At 37.4% G+C, this 19,839-nt stretch overlaps 1 protein-coding gene across 2 annotated transcripts; it reads right to left on the bottom strand.

Moving 5' to 3' along the window:
• Positions 1–61: 61 nt before the first annotated feature.
• Positions 62–14,408, bottom strand: LOC126786306 (guanine nucleotide exchange factor SPIKE 1). Of its 2 annotated transcripts, XM_050512089.1 has the most exons (30): positions 14,098–14,408; positions 13,733–13,895; positions 13,040–13,167; positions 12,780–12,883; positions 12,634–12,689; positions 12,399–12,496; positions 12,147–12,278; positions 10,905–11,213; positions 10,385–10,666; positions 9,730–9,897; positions 9,427–9,618; positions 9,231–9,274; positions 8,660–8,729; positions 8,249–8,410; positions 7,806–7,913; positions 7,564–7,601; positions 6,951–7,095; positions 6,562–6,688; positions 5,963–6,156; positions 5,378–5,508; positions 5,209–5,284; positions 4,816–4,926; positions 4,169–4,351; positions 3,858–4,001; positions 3,501–3,674; positions 3,028–3,375; positions 2,618–2,950; positions 2,167–2,352; positions 657–1,631; positions 62–519 (listed from the first exon to the last, which is right to left on the bottom strand). In XM_050512089.1, the coding sequence occupies exons 1-30, from the start codon at positions 14,155–14,157 to the stop codon at positions 265–267; spliced, it is 5,496 nt and encodes a 1,831-aa protein (XP_050368046.1). In that variant the 5' UTR covers positions 14,158–14,408; the 3' UTR covers positions 62–264. The 2 variants fall into 2 exon arrangements, with proteins under 2 accessions (XP_050368046.1, XP_050368047.1); XM_050512090.1 differs by lacking the exons at positions 6,951–7,095; positions 7,564–7,601; positions 7,806–7,913; positions 8,249–8,410; positions 8,660–8,729 and having other exon boundaries at positions 9,231–9,320.
• Positions 14,409–19,839: the final 5,431 nt, after the last annotated feature.

The raw sequence follows: 19,839 nt of genomic DNA, 5'->3' as shown, positions 1-19,839 counted from the left end.
CAACTTAACAGTTAGAAAGCTAGGCAGAGCAGAACAGATACGAGTCTTGAAGCCAGAAAAATGAATTTACACTCAATAACTTAACAAGCACAAAGCGGATATAAACAATTTTGATAGTTCATGCTGCTGATACATGGGTCTCATCAACGATGGAATATGTTGCACACTAGATTTGAATCTGGGGAAAAATCGACACAAGCAACAACACCACTAAGGCCAAAAAAGAACTAATGAACCAATGCCTGTAATTATGATACAATAATGTCACAGCTCGGAGAGGATGGCAGGGATATAATGAGATAACTCAGCAGTTAATGATTGAAATCCATTCACAAGCTGTGTGTGGAATTCTTGATCTTCCTCACCGATCAATCTGAAGTGTACACGGATGGCACGCTTGCATACAGCCATAAACTCAAGGAGCGCAGCAATGAGTTGCTGCAATTCTTGTGACCTCAACCTTGTTGCTGGCTCTCCAGAAAGGAATGCAGTACAAACACTTAGTACCCCACTATTGACCTGCATATATAAAGTAGAGAATTTAATCAGCTATACTGTAGTGATGTATATTATTTCCCAGCTCAGCAAACTAAGTAGAAAATTATGGATTAGAAACTAGGAAATAATGATTCAGAATGAGTTTAACAGAACTCGACCTGAACTGCAACACTTCCTTGAAGAATTCTCTGTAGGCTCTGGAGACGTGGGAGTTGATCTCCCTCAGAACTGCGAGGCTCTTCGAGTTCATTACGTAGAGCAGCCGTCCTAGTTTCAATCATTCCAATGGCATTTTCTACAGGGGAGAACTCAAGCGATTCGGATTTAGTTACTACAAGCCTGTTAATGAGAGCTGGGAATGAACCTTCAGTCTGAAGAACAGTCCGCCTCTTCCACTGGTCTTCCAATCCACCTTGACTTTTTCCATTTTTTGTAAAAGGTGTATCAAACAAAAAACGGTCAAAGACTCGTGCACGAACACTTCCCGTTGAAAGAGAAAAGATTCTCTCCCTTCTGCTTCCCAAATCTTCGTCTTCCATGACTGGATCAACAGCAGTTATCTGCAGATAGCATACTCCAGGCTGTAACTCATCTGCCTTTACCTGCCTAGAGTCTGGAATGATGTGTAAGGTGTGATTTCCGTCCATCCTAGACTCGTAGATGTGGCTAAGTTTCTCCATTATGTCACCTAGTCTTACATCCCGTGGCTCCCTGTATACATATTCCTTCCTGTCCAATTTTCCAAATCTATCACCATAAAACCCCACTCTATAGTATGTTGCATCAGTGAATGGAATTGGGCTTGATTCCTGTTCAAGGATTGATTCATATATATTAGTGAGCATTGTGTGACATTTGCTCAGCTGTCCGTATGCCCGCCTGCTTTTATAGACTGGAATAACAAGTTCCAAAATGCTTGCACAGAAATGAAAAAGTTCAGCTTGTGAAAAGAGCTTATTTGCGAGTTGTAGGTACTTCACAGCAGAGTCAACAGTAAGTTTTGATGCACCATATCCCTCAACCTCAGCTGCAGCGGCCTCAGAGCTGATCTCACTACTGACCATGGGACAAATTTTACGTAGAGCAGTTATGTGATCTTTGCTCCAAACACCATCATTTCTAGCTACCAATGCCTACAGATTAAGTAAGACTGTCAACTAAATATTAAACCAAGGAAACCTGAGTTCTCTTTTTAATTCTTCACTGTATAAAGTAATCTATAATCATCTTGTACAAAATAATGAACCACATCGAAAGTACTGAATCAAGGAAAATATTGTTATTATGCATCAACCCTTTACAATGAGGGTGATTTTTTATTTTATCTAAGATGTTCTCATACGACCAAATAACCATTATATCTCAACTTAAGATTAAATAATATGTTCCCGAATTATATTTAGCTATTTGATTTAATAAAAAAAAGATGTTTAAAGGTAAGAAACCAGGCAAAATATTGCATCAGAAAAAAAGTCATAACGGAGGGGGGTAAAAGCAAACTGCACGGATATCTTCAAGGTCATGTAATCTAAACATTTGCAACATCTGTGAGAGGAATATTCTAATAGTTGAAAACATTTTAAGGAATTTGAGAACAGAGATGTGTTCCAGGCAGAGGTCACATTGAAAAGGAAAAAGAAAAATAAGAAAATTAGAATAACAGTTTACCTGCATTACGATACCAGCCACAGCGACAGCACACTGAGCAGACTCTGCCCACGACTGCATTTCTTGATGTGCATCACATAAATGAAGTAGCCACATTATATGGAGATCTGGGACAGGGGCAAATGCCATGGCCAGTTTATAAAAGCTTTCTGCAGCCGCATACCTATCCATAGTCATCAAAGAGCCCTGCAAAAGAAATTGCCATCAGAAATTGAACATGCAAACACAACTATTTATCTCAAGGATGGGGCATGAAAAACAATGAAGTTTCATATAATGATTTTATCATCAACTACAGAAACACTTCTATCCCTTTCATAAAACCCACTTCTATCCCAAGTCAAAGGCAACCAGGTGGTGAAGAATCATTCCATAATATCCCCAAATAATTGACTTAAGTTATTCACAAATGACAGGTGCCATGAATAAGTGAAGTTGATGCAGTACTGACCAGGAGTGCATGCTCCAAGCTGGCATCAAGAGCAAGAAGAAGACTGTCAGAGAGATATTTCACATCTGACCAGGACCACCTATTTTCAGTCATTTTTTCAGGAATTTCTAATAAGGCACTTTCAGGAAGTCCACACTCTCTCAATAGACTGGGACTCTTAGCTTCATCTGCCACTTCCTCTAGTGATTTGCGGAGGCGCCGCGCTTCACCACTCTCTTCTAGTGTTCCATCAGCCTTCATCTGAGTCACTTGTACATCAGACATCAACTCTGATAATGTGATGATCAGCATGGCCCTCAGCCTTGCTGTCTGCATAAAGTAGTAAAAAGAACTCTGCCAAAGAAAATGATCAACAGTTATTTTTAAGTTGGAAAAGCTCAGGCGCATACAATGTATCAAAAGAAGCCTACCCTCATGAGTATCTGGAGCCCATTAACAGCCCTTTTTCTAATATTATCATTTCGGAACACTGCAAGTCGAAGAAGATGGAAAGTAACTTGCTTTAAGAAGCGGTCATTTTCCCTTGACATCAAAGTTGCGCCATGAAGATTGAAGACGCTGTTGAAGACAGGAAGTAATGATTTCCAGAACGTCAGTGATTGATTTCGAGAGAAGAAGCTCATGAATATGGCTGTGACGCAATCAAATTTTCCGTAGTCAGTAGCGATGCTATGTGATGCTGCCATCACGGTAAACTTCTCAGTAATTTCCAAAACCTGAAGACTAACAGAAGCACTCAAATTTTCTTCCCAGAGCTCCTAAAAATGTAAAGTTATTAGTCACTTGGTAGTATGTAAAATGACTAAAATTTTGAAGCATGTATATTGCTGAGAGAAAATGGCTATTTGGTAAATAAATGAACATAATGGTTACAGAAACTTACCAATTTTTGCCTCAATATTGGATGCAAAGATTCTCTAAGTGCTTGAGCAGACGCTCCAATCCTGGAAGATTGTGCGTGAAGGAGAGCTTCTCTCAAGGAATATGGCTGGCTAGGAGAGCTTAACTGAGAATTAACTCTTTGCCATGAGTAACCATTTTCAGGTGTACCTTGAGGCTGCATTGATTTTCAAGAATTGAGGACCTATTATAAAATGCAGCTTAATACATTTGAAAATTTAAGTTTGCCCATCCAAAGATGAAAAATAAATCTATGGATAGTGACCTTCCTTGGTAAGCAGGTAAATAACAAAAACACTTGATTGCCGGTTTCTTAAGCGAGAACAAAATATAAACTCACTCTGACTTCTTGTCGGGATGCCTCAGAAAGATAGTTGTTGATTGCAGGAGAAAGTCGATCAGAATACTTGGGAGAAGCAGGGCCATCCCCAACAGGACTTCGAGAACTAGAACCCATAAGCATGCCATCAGCAGGTTTTCTGTGCTGTAAAATGCATTCAATACAACCAGAGTTAAAAGAGTATCTTGATGTAAAAACAAAAACAAAAAAAAACAAAAAACAAAAAACAAGAAAGCATGAGAAATTGTGAAAAGGAATTGCTAGTACGATATAGAGATCACTGAAAGCAAAACAAGTTAACAAAAGACAACCTCAAATAGAACAAGGCATTCCTCCATGAGTTTGAAGAATAGTCTAGTTCTAGCGATGCTCTGCTGCCATGCCTTGACAAGTGAACCATCATCAAGGTTCCTTACAATTTGTAGAATAGCAACCAAGACTTCACGCTTTTCAACAGCATTAAGATTGTAAAAGACTGGCATTTCATCTAGAATCTGCATACACCACATCATCACTGGTTATGATTTTCTGTTTATGACCATAATTTTCTGTATATCTTCAAGCCACAGAAAATTATTATATATACAGTTGAGCAGCCCCTGTATAGGGCAGAATATATTAAAAAGGTGATGTTGCAGCTTTGAGTAGTGAGTGTGACATAAATTTGCAGAAACATCAGTGTATATTTGACAACAATATGTGAAGCATATTGCACACATTGTATGTAATACTCATCATCTCTTGAACAAAATTCCCTCAATCGAAAAGTGAACAACTGCCTTCCTCAAACTACGTAAGGTAGGGAGATAAATCTCTGTTTTAAACTTCTGTGGCCCTATGTGTGGAACCCAAGAGGTGGATTTACTTATAATTGGATCCCATTTCCAACTGAGCAAAGGAAAGGACGGGAAATCACAAAACTCAACATATATTGTGTTACAAAAATAAAAATCTGCACCTGTCCGATAAGTGGAAAATATAGCTGGGCAATATACAATTTATCTTCAGGCTTCTGGTATCGAGCATCAAACTCATGCTTGCACAACAGCACTACTAAAACTCTAGCGGCCTGCACAAAAGGAAAAATAAAGTTAAAACACAAATCAACAGTCACAACTAGCACATTCAATCAAGCTTATGTTCGTTCTCAGGGATTTAAACTAGACAATTTTGAGCATATTATGTTGGTGTCTTGTACATACTTTCATGCTTCCTAGAGTGCATATAGTACGAAGGTGACATCTTAGCATAGGTAACTATACACGGGCATTCTTTAAGGTCAAAGCAGATTATCCACACAAACTTCTCATTTCTAATCCAAATAAAAAATATATATCTACTGAAAACCTGCCTTTGCTCGCAAAGCTAAATCATCATGATCCCAAGTAAGAAAAAGCTCTTGGATCAGAACAGATGAGAGGTAGTTCCTGCAACATGAACATTTAAACCGTTAAACACACTAAACTAAGTCCAATGTTTAAAGCTTCACATCAATGAACACACTGTTGATGATAAGTTACCTATCAGAAGGGTCTCTCCCAGGCATTTCCACAAAAAGATCATGATCACAAATGATTTGCAAAAATGTGAGTTTGCAATCGTGCAAAACAGATTGACATACCCCAGAAAATTTGTCAAGGTACAAGGACACCTGCAGCACATGTACAACATTAAAGTAAGAAAAGGGACAAACTAATGATTTATACAGTGGATCAAATCTCATATTCATAAATTTCATGCATGCATCTAGAGCAGGGATTATGAGGCAACTCAAAATTTCATACTCTTAACTTCTATATTTTAGATACAACATTGCGATTCCACTTTGCTCTCATAGCAATGGAACCCTCAAATATATAACATCTATCAGTCCATGGTATCTCTGTGTGAGCATATGTGTACATACAATCAAAAGATAGAGTGCTTGATCCAAGGTTTAAATGAAACATTGAAAGCGCTAATGCCCATAAAATAAATGAGCCTTTAAGGCACCTAGGTTGAGCCCCTGACACTAACTTGTACTCAACACTTCTTAGAGTAGTAGTAATCAGAATGAGCTTTACTAAAGAGAAATCTGAATAATGAAAGCTAAGCAGAAGCCATACCAATTCAAAAACTTGGCGAGGTTCGATAATCGACAAGAGGTCATAACAGAAGAAAGCCAAACTGCTATTTAAACGCTTTGCCAAGCCCAGTCCCTTCTTACAACGTTCGTGTACCTCAGTTAGTAGGCAATCATACAACTGCATTATGCATCTAAATACACCTTCTTTCAATTGCATAGGCGGAATATCTTCGCCTACAAAAGATTATAAGCAAATGAAGTACCAAAGAACCTGGATCAAGAAAAGAATAATACATCCGCACACATAGGATGCGGTAACAGGGAAATTTCAAACCTAGATACAAAGAAAGAAAGTTACATAACATCAACATCAATAGAAGTAAATGAAGAGACATATTTTGGAGACCTGATAATATTTCATAAGATAACCAATTGCCGGCTATATTATTTAAGACCAGAACGTTATACAACAAACGTGAAGTTGAAACTGCCAACAAAATTCAATAAAAATACGACTTTAATAATCCTAAATTTACTAAAAAGTGAAATTAAAAATAAGAGTCCAAGCTTAAGAACAAATGCAGCTTAAGAGGAACAAATAAATATATTTGGAATACATATCATTGCTTTAAAGTCTACCTAATGGAAGATTATGATAGAAGAGTCGCATCTTTTCCAATGCCATTGACTTGACAATTAGCTCAAGGAAGAACCAAGCCATTGCTAAAACATCATCATACACAGGTCCAACACGATATCCTTTAGCCTGCACAGTTAATCGTAATTTAAATACACTTGGGCTCATAAGCAGGGAAATAATATTGATGATAAGTATCATTACGAAATCTTACAGTCATCACACACCATCAAATGATGCACCCATTTACACATAATTCAATAAATATACAGATTCTTAACTGTATCATTAGAAAATCTTCAAAATCCAATAAATAGTGGTTTTCATTACAAGTATATGTTAATAGCAATTATCATTTTAAATTTCAAGATCACCCCAAAGACAGACGTACCTTACTACGGGCCAAACTTCCCCAAACAGTTGACAAACCAGGATAAACTGGTGGTTGACGACCCCCAAAGTCATCAAAAGCATAATCAACATAGTTGACGAGGAAATGGTTTCTTTCCGCATCATCAACTGATTCCTGCTGCACCCTGCATAAGGTATTCCACAAGTCAAACCTTCAAGTTCCACTGAAACAAGTGCAACAAATAAATCGAAAGATGCTCAAAGCTGGTCCAGACTCTCTAGAGTACAACAGTTGAACCAAACAACCGAATTACATATCAAGCAGAACAGTGTCCATGTTGTTTGTGAAATTACCCTGAACCCAAACATGACTCGACATTAATTGTTTCCAGAACATATAACTAAAATTCAGTCTCTAGACTCTACTGTAGTGTGCTCGGTCTTGCTTTACCATTTCCTCTCTATCTATTTTGTCAACCAAAAGACAGAACGAAAGCTACAATTAATAGTGGAAAAAAAAATAGGACACACATCTTAGACCAACATGAAAACTTGTATGCAATATTACAAGGATGGGTCCTTATTTGTCTCAAACAGAGATAAAAATATGTTCAGAAGAATGTACGGAAATATATCAAAACTAAATCACACACCGGGTAACGATATTAACCATGGCTCTGAAAGCTGCAACCTGAAAGCACCAAACGAACAGAAAATAAGATGGCATTTCACAGCTCAAAAGCCCGTTGTTATAAATGATGATGATGAAGCTATACTGTTAAGCAACAAAAAATCTTCAGGAACTGAATTGATATAGACCACAGGTGCCATTTAACAAAAAATAAATGATAAAAAATAAAAATTATCAAACTAAGTACTAGAATTCTGACATTACCTGAAGGGTTTCTCCACCATTGCCTATTAGATGGAGAAGCATGTTCAAAATTGGATGGAGAAATTGAAGCAAAGCAATGGAATCAACATTCTTCAAACTGTTGATAGCCTGCATACAAAATCATCACTTAACACAAGTTTTTCTTGTGGAACCAATATTCTCTATGTTATATCCCACCACTTCCTAGCAACAAAATATGTGTGTGTGTGTGTGCGCGCGTACTATTAACTAAAAGGCTATATATCATAACACTTCATTGTGTGATCTATAACTCAGACACATCTCAACCAATAAGCTGGTAGTTGAAATTTCTATTATATCAAAAAAGGAAAAAAGAAAAGAAAACTTTTAAGATATTCAAGTTGATGGAATTATTTTGCCAAATAATACAAACCAAGAACGCACAACTGGCTTTAGAAAAAAAATAATTAAAAAACTAATACCTCAAGAAGTTCTGAACCCCAGGGTGCGCTTGTTCGAAGAGTGTGTCTATCATATTCAAGGAAGAAGTCTCTTATTCGCTCATTTATCGGGTATAAGGACGAACAAAGTCTTAAGCGCAACCGGAAAATATTCTTTCCATCTTCCAAATAATCCAACCTCTCCTACAAAAGGCATTGTCAGAAAAGTGAGAGAACTTTTTCAGAAAACAAACAGCAAAAAAAATGAAAACCTTGTTTAGATTCAGGAGAAATTGAGTCTAAACAGTTGGGTATATCCTAAATATAGAGGCAAGTTACAACAGCACCATGACAAAATTAACTTGCCCAAAATCATAAAAAAATTTATATTACATATTACGCCACTGGTCAAGAGTAAAACACAAAATATAACCAAAGTGAAACAGAACATACTCTGCCCATATCCTGAAGATAATGCGGAACCAAGTCCTTCATAACTGGCAACGAAATTTCAGATCGCAATCTGAGTAGAAAAAGAATCAAGGTTTTAGATACCATAAAAAAAACTTTCAAAAGAAAAGGCAAACAAATGGCAAAAAAAAATCAAAACTAACAAAAATCGTTTGATGTAATCATGAAATAATTCAATGAGGAAGAGGAAAACTAAAATCATTATATTATTTGATTGGCAACAAAAGTAAACACAATAATTTATTAGAAAAGAAGCTCAAGGCATAACTAAGCCAACTATAACAAGTGCTTATGTGCAACTATCCAACTATTTTGACCCAAGCATTTATTTCAGACAACTAGAGGCAACTGAGGCAAGGTAACAATGTGCTCATATTACTCAAATCAATTCTAACCAATTTCAGTGGATTAAGAAAGATTATATTCTACAGATCACTGGTTATAAATGATTGATATATTAGATGAGAAACCATGTGAGCAGAAACAAATTGAGTTCCATTCAGTTTTTAGAACAAATGACAAAGAAACATCATATTTGAAGGCATATACATACTGTGCATGTGTGGACAGTGGAAGTGCCGCGTATCCAATTATTACCTGGAGAGTGAATGCATAGAATAGTCATTTGACAGAGTAGATAAACCTAGACAGAGAAAAAATAAATTGGGCAGGCGGAGGAGACGAATAAAAACTCTGGAAAAAAAATCAGCTAGTCCTTTAGAGAAACAAAAGCAAAAGCTGAAACGTACAGGTTTTGGTGCTTCCAACTTCGTTTGAAGATCAACATGAAAGAAAGTAAACAAGAGATGATGTGTTGGTGTCCATGTAGCAGGGAGGGAAAGTTTGATCTCATCATGGTAACATGCTACCCTTGCCCCCACAGTAACTTGGGTGTGAGCCGACTTCTGTAGTGATGCACCTGGCTCCCTTGGATACATTGCCTAGTCATATTAATTTCACAAACAAAAACAATGAGAATATTGAACTGCTACGGTAACACTATTATCTCTAAGAAGCTAACATTTCGTCTAAGCAAATCAACAGTTATTTACCTCTAAAGGCTGTCCACGAATATCATTATCATCCTCCCGAAGTTCAACCCTTATGAACAAATTCCTCTTCCGACTTAAACTAACAGTCATGGGATATACATAAAGACAATGGAAAAGCTGCAAGAAAGGCTCATTCCTTGTTGTAGTACGGAAGTCGAAAGCTTGAAACTGGAAGTTGACAAACAGCACAGTTAGTATGTTTCAGGAATGCAAGTAGACACTACAATAATTAACTGAAAGACAGTCAGAATTTATAATTACTAATCATTTAGATGCTTCTCAATAGATCCATCTTATGATGTGTGCACACTGGAAAGCATATATGAACAATAAAATGCAAAAAGATACATATTTAACGTATACTGATGAAACAATTTCTATGATGAAATAGAACACTGGCCACCAACACAATGACTAGCAATAGTCATCAACTAAAACAGCCATCAAGTACAATGGTGTGATGACTTAACAAATTACACAGATACAAACAAAGCCAAGATAAAAGAACAACCTTTAGAAATAGCTACTTCTCAGTCAACATTCAAAAAACAGAAACGACACTATGGGGATGTTGTCTTTGAAAAACATTTCTGGTGGGGAAGTTCCACAGTGACACTTAAAGTTGAAGATGGCAGCAGGATGGTGTGAAACTTACATCATCAGGACCAGTAACAGGATTTCCATGAGCATTTGATCCAATTTCAGAAATCTCTTTGGTATCAAAAGAATTCCACTTAGAACTGCTTCCTTGAGGACCATCCAAACCATTACTTGGGAGCTTCCCAAATGTGGAATCGTTTAAGCGATCATCAATTGAATCATTCGTCACACTACCACTTTCTGATAAATTTTCCAAGTCAACATGGTCATTCTGGTGCTTCTCGATTTCCAGCCTCAAAACGCCTTTCACAGGTTTATGAATCTTGCGTTTGGGATCCTGAAATTTTCAGGAAAACCACACAATAAGGTCCATCATAATCTGCACAAAAGGCATTGATATATTTTATGCTGAACAGGTATTTAATGAAACCTCCAATGAATCAGGGAAAACAAATCTGTATGCCAAACATATTTTGGCCTTTTGGGGAAAAAGAATACAGAATGAAAAGGCAAGCCCAAAAATGCAAATACACAAAGGAATCAATAACGTCAGAATTCATTCGAAAGGTGCATACCTGAAGTGCGTCCTCAGTATAGCTTTCTTTAACTTTGATTAAGTTTGATATTTCGACAATAACTGAGCTTCGACTTGAATAACCAGCTTTCCCATCTAATGTGACTTTAGCACTGGGCTCAAACACACCCTCGTGAGAGCTACCTGATATACTAGGAGCAAGAGGACTGCTTGGTGAAGCAGACCCACCAGAAGCTGCACCAATGCTGTTATCAAATAATGAAACAATAGCCCAGGCGAAGGACTCTCTGTAAGGCATTATTTGAGACCAGACCTGCAGTTTTTGCTTTTCTTTTTCAGTCAATTGTACCTGTTGAGGGTAAATAGATGTTAGATGGAAAACAGACAAATCAACACTTTGGAAAGTAGCATAATATTTGGGCACACCAATTAACAGATATCATGTAGTCAGGAATAAAATAAGAGCCAACTCTATCTTTTCAGACCAGTAGAAAATGTAGAGGCTGTTATTTTCTTTCAGCACAGTGCAGATTATATTTATTCTATTTCTATACCCAGAAATCTCCTAAATCCACTTCATGATCCTGACAGGAAAGTGGGACCTCCTGCCGAAACCTACAAGGGGACTCTGGCAGATAGCTTCGCAGGTACAATGAAGAGGATTGTACGATGGAATTAATCAACATTAATGGGGAATATGTCATAAACTATTTCCAACTCTTAACAGTAAACACATGCAACTCAACCCTTGGATAGGAACTGCCTGCTCCACCCTAAAACAACTCTTTGGCAATTTGAGACCATCCAAGGATATGCCTTATATCAAAATTACATGCAAATCATGCATCCTCCGCAAAGCAAATCTATTCTGTCTCATCTTGCTTTTACAATGACTACAGTGTAATTCAAATTAATCCTCACAAATGAATGATTTCTGGTTATTCAAATGGTAGCACTTCTAAACTATTTAAACAAGTTACGACTCATCCCATAACTTACTAGATTATTTGTTTTTGAAAGTCCACATGCAAGGCAAAAATTAAAGCATACAGCTTCACAAGTCAAATAATTGGTTGAAAATAACATATTGTCAAGACAACTTTAACTATAACCAGTATTTAAAGACACACAGAAAGCATTAGTCGCTAACTGTAACGCCTTTGTTTCTTTTTTTTTTTCTTGTTGGGTAGCTTGTTGGGTAGGATGTGAAACACCCCATCATAGCAAATTTAAACATGCACCACTGGGGTCACAACTATATTATATTATATATGTGACATACCGGTTCTTTACGAGAATAAACTGTAGGTGTAACCCCGCCTTCTTCTGTGGCATGCTTGTCTAACTGGATTAGAAGACAAACTGATGATGATGGAGCATCCAGATAGAAGATTCCACGTGGTTCAATAGAAATCTTCACCAGAAATATTGGTACGGGCAATAGTAAATTTGTCAGTCACAATGTGTGCCACAAATGTAATATATAAAAATTATGGCCATTAAAGTGGTTGGCAAAAATAATTAAAGTTCTTACATTCTGTATTTCAGTGGGTGCATGACGAAAATAGAAATCTTCTGACAACTTTTCTCTTCTCTCCCTATTATATAAGCAAATTGTACCATAAAATGGCTCTACATGAGAGGGAGGAGAGGACATAGAACAAGAGAACACAAAGTCAGAAATGTTGAAACAGCTGTAAGTTACAGAAGCAACAGAATGGAGAAATAAGCATAATGATATGGCACCAACTAAAAATTATAACGCTCACCAGCTAGTCCTGCTTGAAATGAAAGGGATAGAACTTTCACTGAAATCTTCAAGCCACTGAGAGAAGTAGAAAAAGATAACAATTAATAAACAAAAATCAGGGTTAAGAACTCCTAGACGACAAAAGTAAGTCTACAATTTCCATACTGAGATATTGGAGTTTCTGGAACCCTTTGACCGCATATCAATGATCGTTCATTTTCCCAATCAAAAGCTGGCTCATAAGCAGGGAGAGGAGATTGACCACAATGCTGCACACATTATCACATTTAAATCAATTAGTACTAAACATGGGCAGGTGGATCATTAGTTCGAGTGTAGCTAGAAATTAAACAAGAAAGATGCTACATCTAGTTAAACTTGTGCTGCAAGTGAACAGACAAAATGCATCCTCGAGCTAGTACAACCTTTGGATCATTGGAGTGAGCTGAATCAGAGGGTACTACATCCGTAAATTGGCGCCCTGAGGTACTTGGTAAATCATCATCAGTGGTATCGTCTGCCTTGGTTCGCCTAGCACCGGCAAGGTGCATTTCTGCAATGGGATTAAAATATTTTAAGATTACTACCAAGAAGTAGATGACATAACCAGTGGTCATTCAATCTTATTCAAAAATCTAACATCTTTGGCCGCCTTAACTGGTCAATCAGAAACACTTGGCATCTAACAGGCAGCTTAAACAATACTAGAATTTCCATTGCATCATTTTTGTGCTATATCCATCCCTAGCTACGGAAAAGCAATCAGTGCAGTCATATTGACATTGGATTCTTCAAATATATACCATCTCTAAATTTTTCCTGGATAATATATCGTACCTAAAGATAAACCGAGTTTAATGCTAGCGTACCCTCTTGTTGCTTCTTTTAGAGCAAGGTATAACACTAAAACCAGAGCCAGAAGACCTAGCTCTCACCTGATCATGACTCTAGTAAAATGTACACATATACCAACTCTATACTTCCACGAAAGGGGTTCAACTACCTAGAGTAAAAACACTTCACAAGATATACAATATCTAAACAGTATTAAATCACTAAACCCATAAGCATGTTCTTACAGAAAGATTAAATAATCAAAATTAGGGCAGCTACATTACCAGTCTCAATATCAGTGTCAGGACCCTCATATATCTGGTTCTGAAACGCCGGCGGGCCAACACTCTCGTAATGGCCATACTTGTTGTCATCCTTAACCCAGTCAGTAGTGTAACATTGCACCAGCTCCTTCAGATGTGGCCACTGCTCCAAATTCTCCTCAAACTACACAAAAAACCCAATTCACCAAACAACCAAAACACCAAAACCCATTTCCCAAAACAACAAATTACACACACCCATTACCCCAAAAAACCCAAAACCCGAACCACATTACACTAAAGCTCAGTTCTTGAATTCAAGAAATACAGTAAAGCTCAGTTCTTGAACCCAAGAAACAATGGCAGAGGGTCAGAGAGGGCATTACCTTGTTGTGCCATTTGGTGGTGGCCGGAGTGGAGTCACGGCGGGGCCGGAGGCTGAGCATGGCCGGATCTAAAGGTCCAAGCTTTGGGAGCTTGGGGTGAGGTGAAAATGAGCAATGGGGTTTGGTTGAAGTGAACTGGTGGGAAATGTAGTGCTGTATTTGGCAGATCTTAACTGCAACTAAAAGCGAAAGGTTTCGAAGAAAGGAAGAGAGAGCCTGAAAGGAAATGAGTGAGAGCTTTTGAATTGAATTTCAGAGCAGAGAGCATTGTTGTTGTGTTTGAACTTTGAAGTCAAAAATGAGTCCAAACCAAAAACCAGGGGAGAAAATGCCAAAAGGGTCGTGGCTGTTTTTATCCGCGCCCCTATGCTTCGGGTCTTGGATTTTTCTCTGTGTTTTGCTTATCTGATATTCTTCAAGTTTTCATATGGATACAATGTGACAATATGTGTGCACCAACATTTTGCTCAAAATGGCATTCATGTGGAAAATGGATGGATAGAATATGTCAATATGAGATTGTGAAGGTGCGGAGATGAGATTATCTATCTTTGATTCCTAAGCAGTGAGTACCTAAAGTAGGCCCGAAGAAATGGAAAAGTAGTATGTTTGGGATGGAACCAACTCGATTTACGTTTTCTTTTATTGTTTATAATTTGTGGAATGGTGTGATAGTTGTTGTGCCTATTTGAAATCTAATTTGTGCAAAACCAACGTGAAGTTAGGTACGTAATGGAGATAGGACGAGTTGGAAAATAGTACATAGTTGGAAGTACGTGAATGAGATTACTTGTCATTATACCAAAATCTAATTAGATGAAATAGAACCAATATACAGTTTTTCTATATGTATTATCTACAGTCTACATACGGAGTGCAGAGACATTCTGTCTTTTGAATCAATCATCCATCACAAAACAAATAAGGTTTTTATCTAAATTTTGTGCATCGGCAATTTGGTTAAACATTCTATAGGTTGTAATGCTGTATGCAATATATACGTGCACATCTGTTTTGCTTGGTTCGCTTCTAAGTAAAGCAATTAACTAGCTGGTGTAGTGCTTTCAGGCACTTGTTTGTGTATATTTGTACTTTTTCTACCTCATCTCCTGCCTTGTGTAACTTCATATGGAAGTAACAGTATTGGTCCCTGTGTACATAGGCATATCCAGGCAGCTTCCCACTGCATATGATTGTTGATCAATTTGTAAGTTTAGCTTTGCATAGTCACAATTCGTATGAAATCACTAATTACATTCAAGATCCTATGCCTAGCAATAGCTGCTACTTAACCTTTGTTATCATGTTTATGTTAATGCATGTGACTATATGCTGAGATGATAATAAAGGTTATGTGATGTGTGGAAGCTGAATTAACTAGAGCTAACCAAGGTCAATCTACTGCTGATTAGCTCTTTTGATTCAAATGTAAATTATGTAATCTTTCACTGATGAGGACTATGTCTGAAGGTTGCAATTATTAGAGTTATTGATAGACCTCGATCATTAGCCAATGTGGCCCAGAATCCAAATTGCATACACTTTCAGATTCTTTAAGAAATAGATTTTGCTAAACAGCAATGAGTAGCTTTGTAGCACTCCCCGCTGGAAACTGACTTTTTTGGCAAGCATACAAAAGCAACTTGATTGTCATTGACCCAAGCTCCCTGCCTGGCTGCCTCCCTCTTCTGCCCAGCAGAAATCCTCACTGGCATATTTATATATCTTTGAAGTTGGAACCTCGATCATTTTCATCAACCTCATGTCTCTAAGTGCAAAAGCTATACAACTAATTTGATCTAAAGAACTTCCATTATTCACAAAAGTAAGCTCAACTGAATCATATGTGCAGCATTTCAAAAAAGAGAATAGCATTATTGGAAAGTGGAAACCACTATTTTGCACCTAAACTATTAAATATCTGAAGTCACCTAATCTACCGGACCTTGCTATTTAATAAGCCAGCCAGAAATGATAAGCAATATTTGATGTGCATGAGATCACATCTGTCATCTGTCAAGTTTCAATGATGTGGTTGACGAAGAGTACGTGACTTCTGTCCAGCGGAAAAAACTCACAAACCCGAATCTGCAAAGACCACAGCTACGCCAGTGGAAAAAAGTACGGTCATCGATCGATCATGAATTCATGATTCATGAAGATGCTCACTACAAAGCTTCCATGGCACTTGATGGCGAGAGGGCGCATGCACACCTCTGCAAGTATCATCATCTACATTTGATGTGCATGCCAATATAAAGGGCAACACCAAGACGATACCTCTGTAAATAATCAACACACTCCAACCACACAACTTTGTAGAAGTTCCCAACTAAATGGGATTAGTATTTTGCACGAATTTGAACAAATTTCTTCCCCTCATACGAATCCACAAAACTCCATTCATTACTTCATTCATGACAACCGTGGTAACAAGTGATTCTAATTTTATTTAACTTTCGTGCCTAGAAAATAAACAAATACTTTCGTATTTAACATAGATTCAAAGTCATCACTTGTCAAATACTCGGACTTGTCTCTAAATCATCGGACGTAGCTTCCGGTCTAGGATCACCTTCTACTCATTCCCTTGCACCGCATAAGCCGAGGGTTTCATTCTTCCCCTGCAAGTCTGCAACTTTTAGTTGCCACATGTTAAGCTGTTCATTTAAGAAATGGTGATATAAAGATAATGTAGTCAGGTAGTAGCCTAGTAGGCACACAGTGTACTAAAGCAAGAAGTGAAGTTAGCAATAGCATATTGGCTGATTGACATAAGGAATAGAGCAGAGGCAGATCCTATATAAAGGGATGCTTGACCAATCAAAAAAAAGACTAGTAATATATATATATATATATTTTTTTTTTTTCTTAGATGAAGACGTCTGCATGGTCTGCACCATGCAGATTTGGCGATTCCGGCAACGTGCAACAACAACACGGATGGTGCTGGCCGTGCTCCCCCCTCCCAGTGCTCATTTCTGTGTCGGTTGGAGCTGCAGTGCCGACCGAAATCTATACATTTCTTAACGGTGCACATATTCTTGAAATTTCGATATTTCGACCGGCGCTGTAGCTCCGGCTGGCACATACAGGAGCGTCATATGGGGAGGAATGCGGTCGACACCTTCCGCACCGCTAGTCGCCGGAATTGCCGAATCTACAGGGTGCAGACCGTACGGACGTATGTAGTTGAGAATCTTTGTATATATCAAGGACTAAAATATCAATGAGAATTGAAATATCGATGGTCTGAAAATTAGAAATTTCGACGGAAATTTCGGGAAAATATCGATTTCAAAAAAGAATGGAGTAAATTGATGGAAATTTATATAAAAACATAGAAATTTTGAATGATAGTTTGAGAAATGTTTATTTGATCATTTATCTACTATATTTCATGAGAAAATATTATATAACTATTAGTCTATAGTAAGTTGTAGTAATTTAATGTGAAACAATTATCGAGAATTATTAAAAATCTATTTTAAATATTTATTTTAAATATATATTTTTATTGCTGGGAGAGAATATATATTATGAATAGTCATAACATAGTACTAAGTTGGCTTAATAGAGTTGGTTAAGTCATTAAACTTATAATGAGGTGAACATAGGTTTAGTTCCCCTCAACAACCCGTTGGTTTTAATTTTAATTTTAAGGTGAAGTTGGAAACATAAATGGTAATATATATTAAAATGAGTCATATAGAACAACAAATTGGTGTAGTAGAGACATCACCCTGGTTCAGGACCATTGCAAAACTCTTCGCCGTTTAATTGATTCTATGGATGTGGAAAATTCGCCAAAACAAAATTAGGTGAGGATCAACGTGTTTGAGGCGGTGACTAGTATTGGCAGCTATTAGCTCTAGGCCTTGTCCTACCTTATCATTTTTTAGTCTTAACAAGTTATATCCATCTTACTTCAAATGTGTACATGATATAGATATATTAGTATAATTATAAGTGAATTAATTTACTGTGTTACAACACCTAAATAATCTTAATAAGTTACTAATATACATTTATATATTCAAATAAAAGTACTTAAAAACATTTAATAGTTACAATAAAAGTATAAAACATCATTAGTTTCCATATATATACAAAAGATATAGTAGTACGTAATAAAAGTTATTGCAGCATGATTGGCTTGGTTGGCTGTGTACCTCATTCACAACCACAGTTCGAACCACCTTAGGGTTGGTTTTGTTCCCATTTAATGGAATATCTGACGAATTGGGCCCAATATTTAATGGAAATACTGACAAATTTGGCCCAATGTGGGCTGCATACTTTAGCTTTGGTCACGATATTTCGCTCAATATCCGAAATTTCGACGATATCGCATGAAATTAACTTGGTATGTAAAGATAATTTCGGGACGCGACAAAAACGAAATTATCACCGATATTTCGGCGAAAACATCGATTTTTCAAACCTTACTATATATATATAATCCATTTTAGGTGCGAACGTCCGGCCGGCGACCGGCAGTGCGCAACGGCAACATGGAAGGTGTCAGCCGCACTCCCCCCTCCCAGCGCTCCTGTCTGTGCCATAATCTTGAAATTTCTGGAAATTTTAAATTTATGGGCATATTTTGAAAATTTCCAGATTTCGGCCGCCATAGACTAGCGCTACAGCTCCGACTGGTACATACAGGAGCGTTGGGTTGCCGGAATCACGGAATCTACACGGTGCGGACGTCCGCACCCGAACTTATATATATATATATATATATATATATATATATATATATATATATCGTAAGTTACATTCACTCACACTCAACTCTTTCACACACATAGAATAACAATTAACTAAATTTTATTATTTCTCTTCATATTCCTAACTGCCCAACTCCAAATACTAAAGTCTTAATTCTTGAAACAAATCCTTAAATTAGATTGACTTATTCCACTTGGGGCCTTGAAACTGAGCTCCATGCTCCACCACAACACCATCGTCGTCTGTCTCAATCTGCTCCCTATATTGAATTGAGGATTTGGAAATCTGTTTTTCTGTTTGGCAATCTCAGGAGAATGAGGTGATGGAATTAGGATTTGGTTCTTTTAATTTTGAGTTTGGGTTAAGTTGATTACTTGATTTTCATTTGCTACTTTCTTTAATTTTGTTTGTTTGTTGCTGTTGGGCATTTTAATCTGTTAGGGTTATGTACTTTTGTTGATTTTTATTGTTGAGGGAAGGCCGGAAGAGTCAAGAGAATGAATAAAGAACAAGCATGTTTTTTTTAGAATGAGGATGTTAATATATATTGCTTGCTTAGTGAACAATACATGAATAAAATATCCCTAAGGGCCGACATAAAGAATTACTCCCTCAACTACTAAATACCTAGTTGCACCTAGGAACCCGACAATTAAACGTAAATCCACCTTCTTAGACGGTTTAAAGCTCAATAACGCATGCATCTCCCACTTAGAAGAAAAGAAAAATAACCCAAACAAGTAAAAGAAGACACACCCTTCTTGATTCTAATCTAGAATCTCTTATGGGCCATAAAGACCTAGTTCAGCCAAGCCCACACAAATTTGACCCATTTAGCCTTAACACAGGCCCAAAGCCCAATCACATTCAACCCTAGGAGGGTCAAGATATGCCGAGGACCAGTACTCGTTGACGTCACCACCACCGCTTGAGAACCCCCTGTAACCATATCGGAAGCCGTCACCACCACAAGTCGGCATACAATGACTCCAACATTATCGACTAACT

This window comes from Argentina anserina, chromosome 3, assembly GCF_933775445.1.
Source record: "Argentina anserina chromosome 3, drPotAnse1.1, whole genome shotgun sequence".
Classification (NCBI taxonomy): Eukaryota; Viridiplantae; Streptophyta; class Magnoliopsida; order Rosales; family Rosaceae; genus Argentina; species Argentina anserina.
This window is presented reverse-complemented; position numbering and strand designations above follow the sequence as displayed.

What these genes read in the sequence shown, in the direction of transcription:
- LOC126786306 (XM_050512089.1), bottom strand. Translation starts at nt 14,157, where the DNA reads ATGCTCAGCCTCCGGCCCCGCCGTGACTCCACTCCGGCCACCACCAAA. An exon ending in CACCCACTGAAATACAGAAT is followed by an intron (nt 12,279 to 12,398) that starts GTAAGAACTTTA and finishes TTTCTGGTGAAG; the next exon opens with ATTTCTATTGAACCACGTGG. An exon ending in GAAGTTTGGCCCGTAGTAAG is followed by an intron (nt 6,689 to 6,950) that starts GTACGTCTGTCT and finishes TTAACTGTGCAG; the next exon opens with GCTAAAGGATATCGTGTTGG.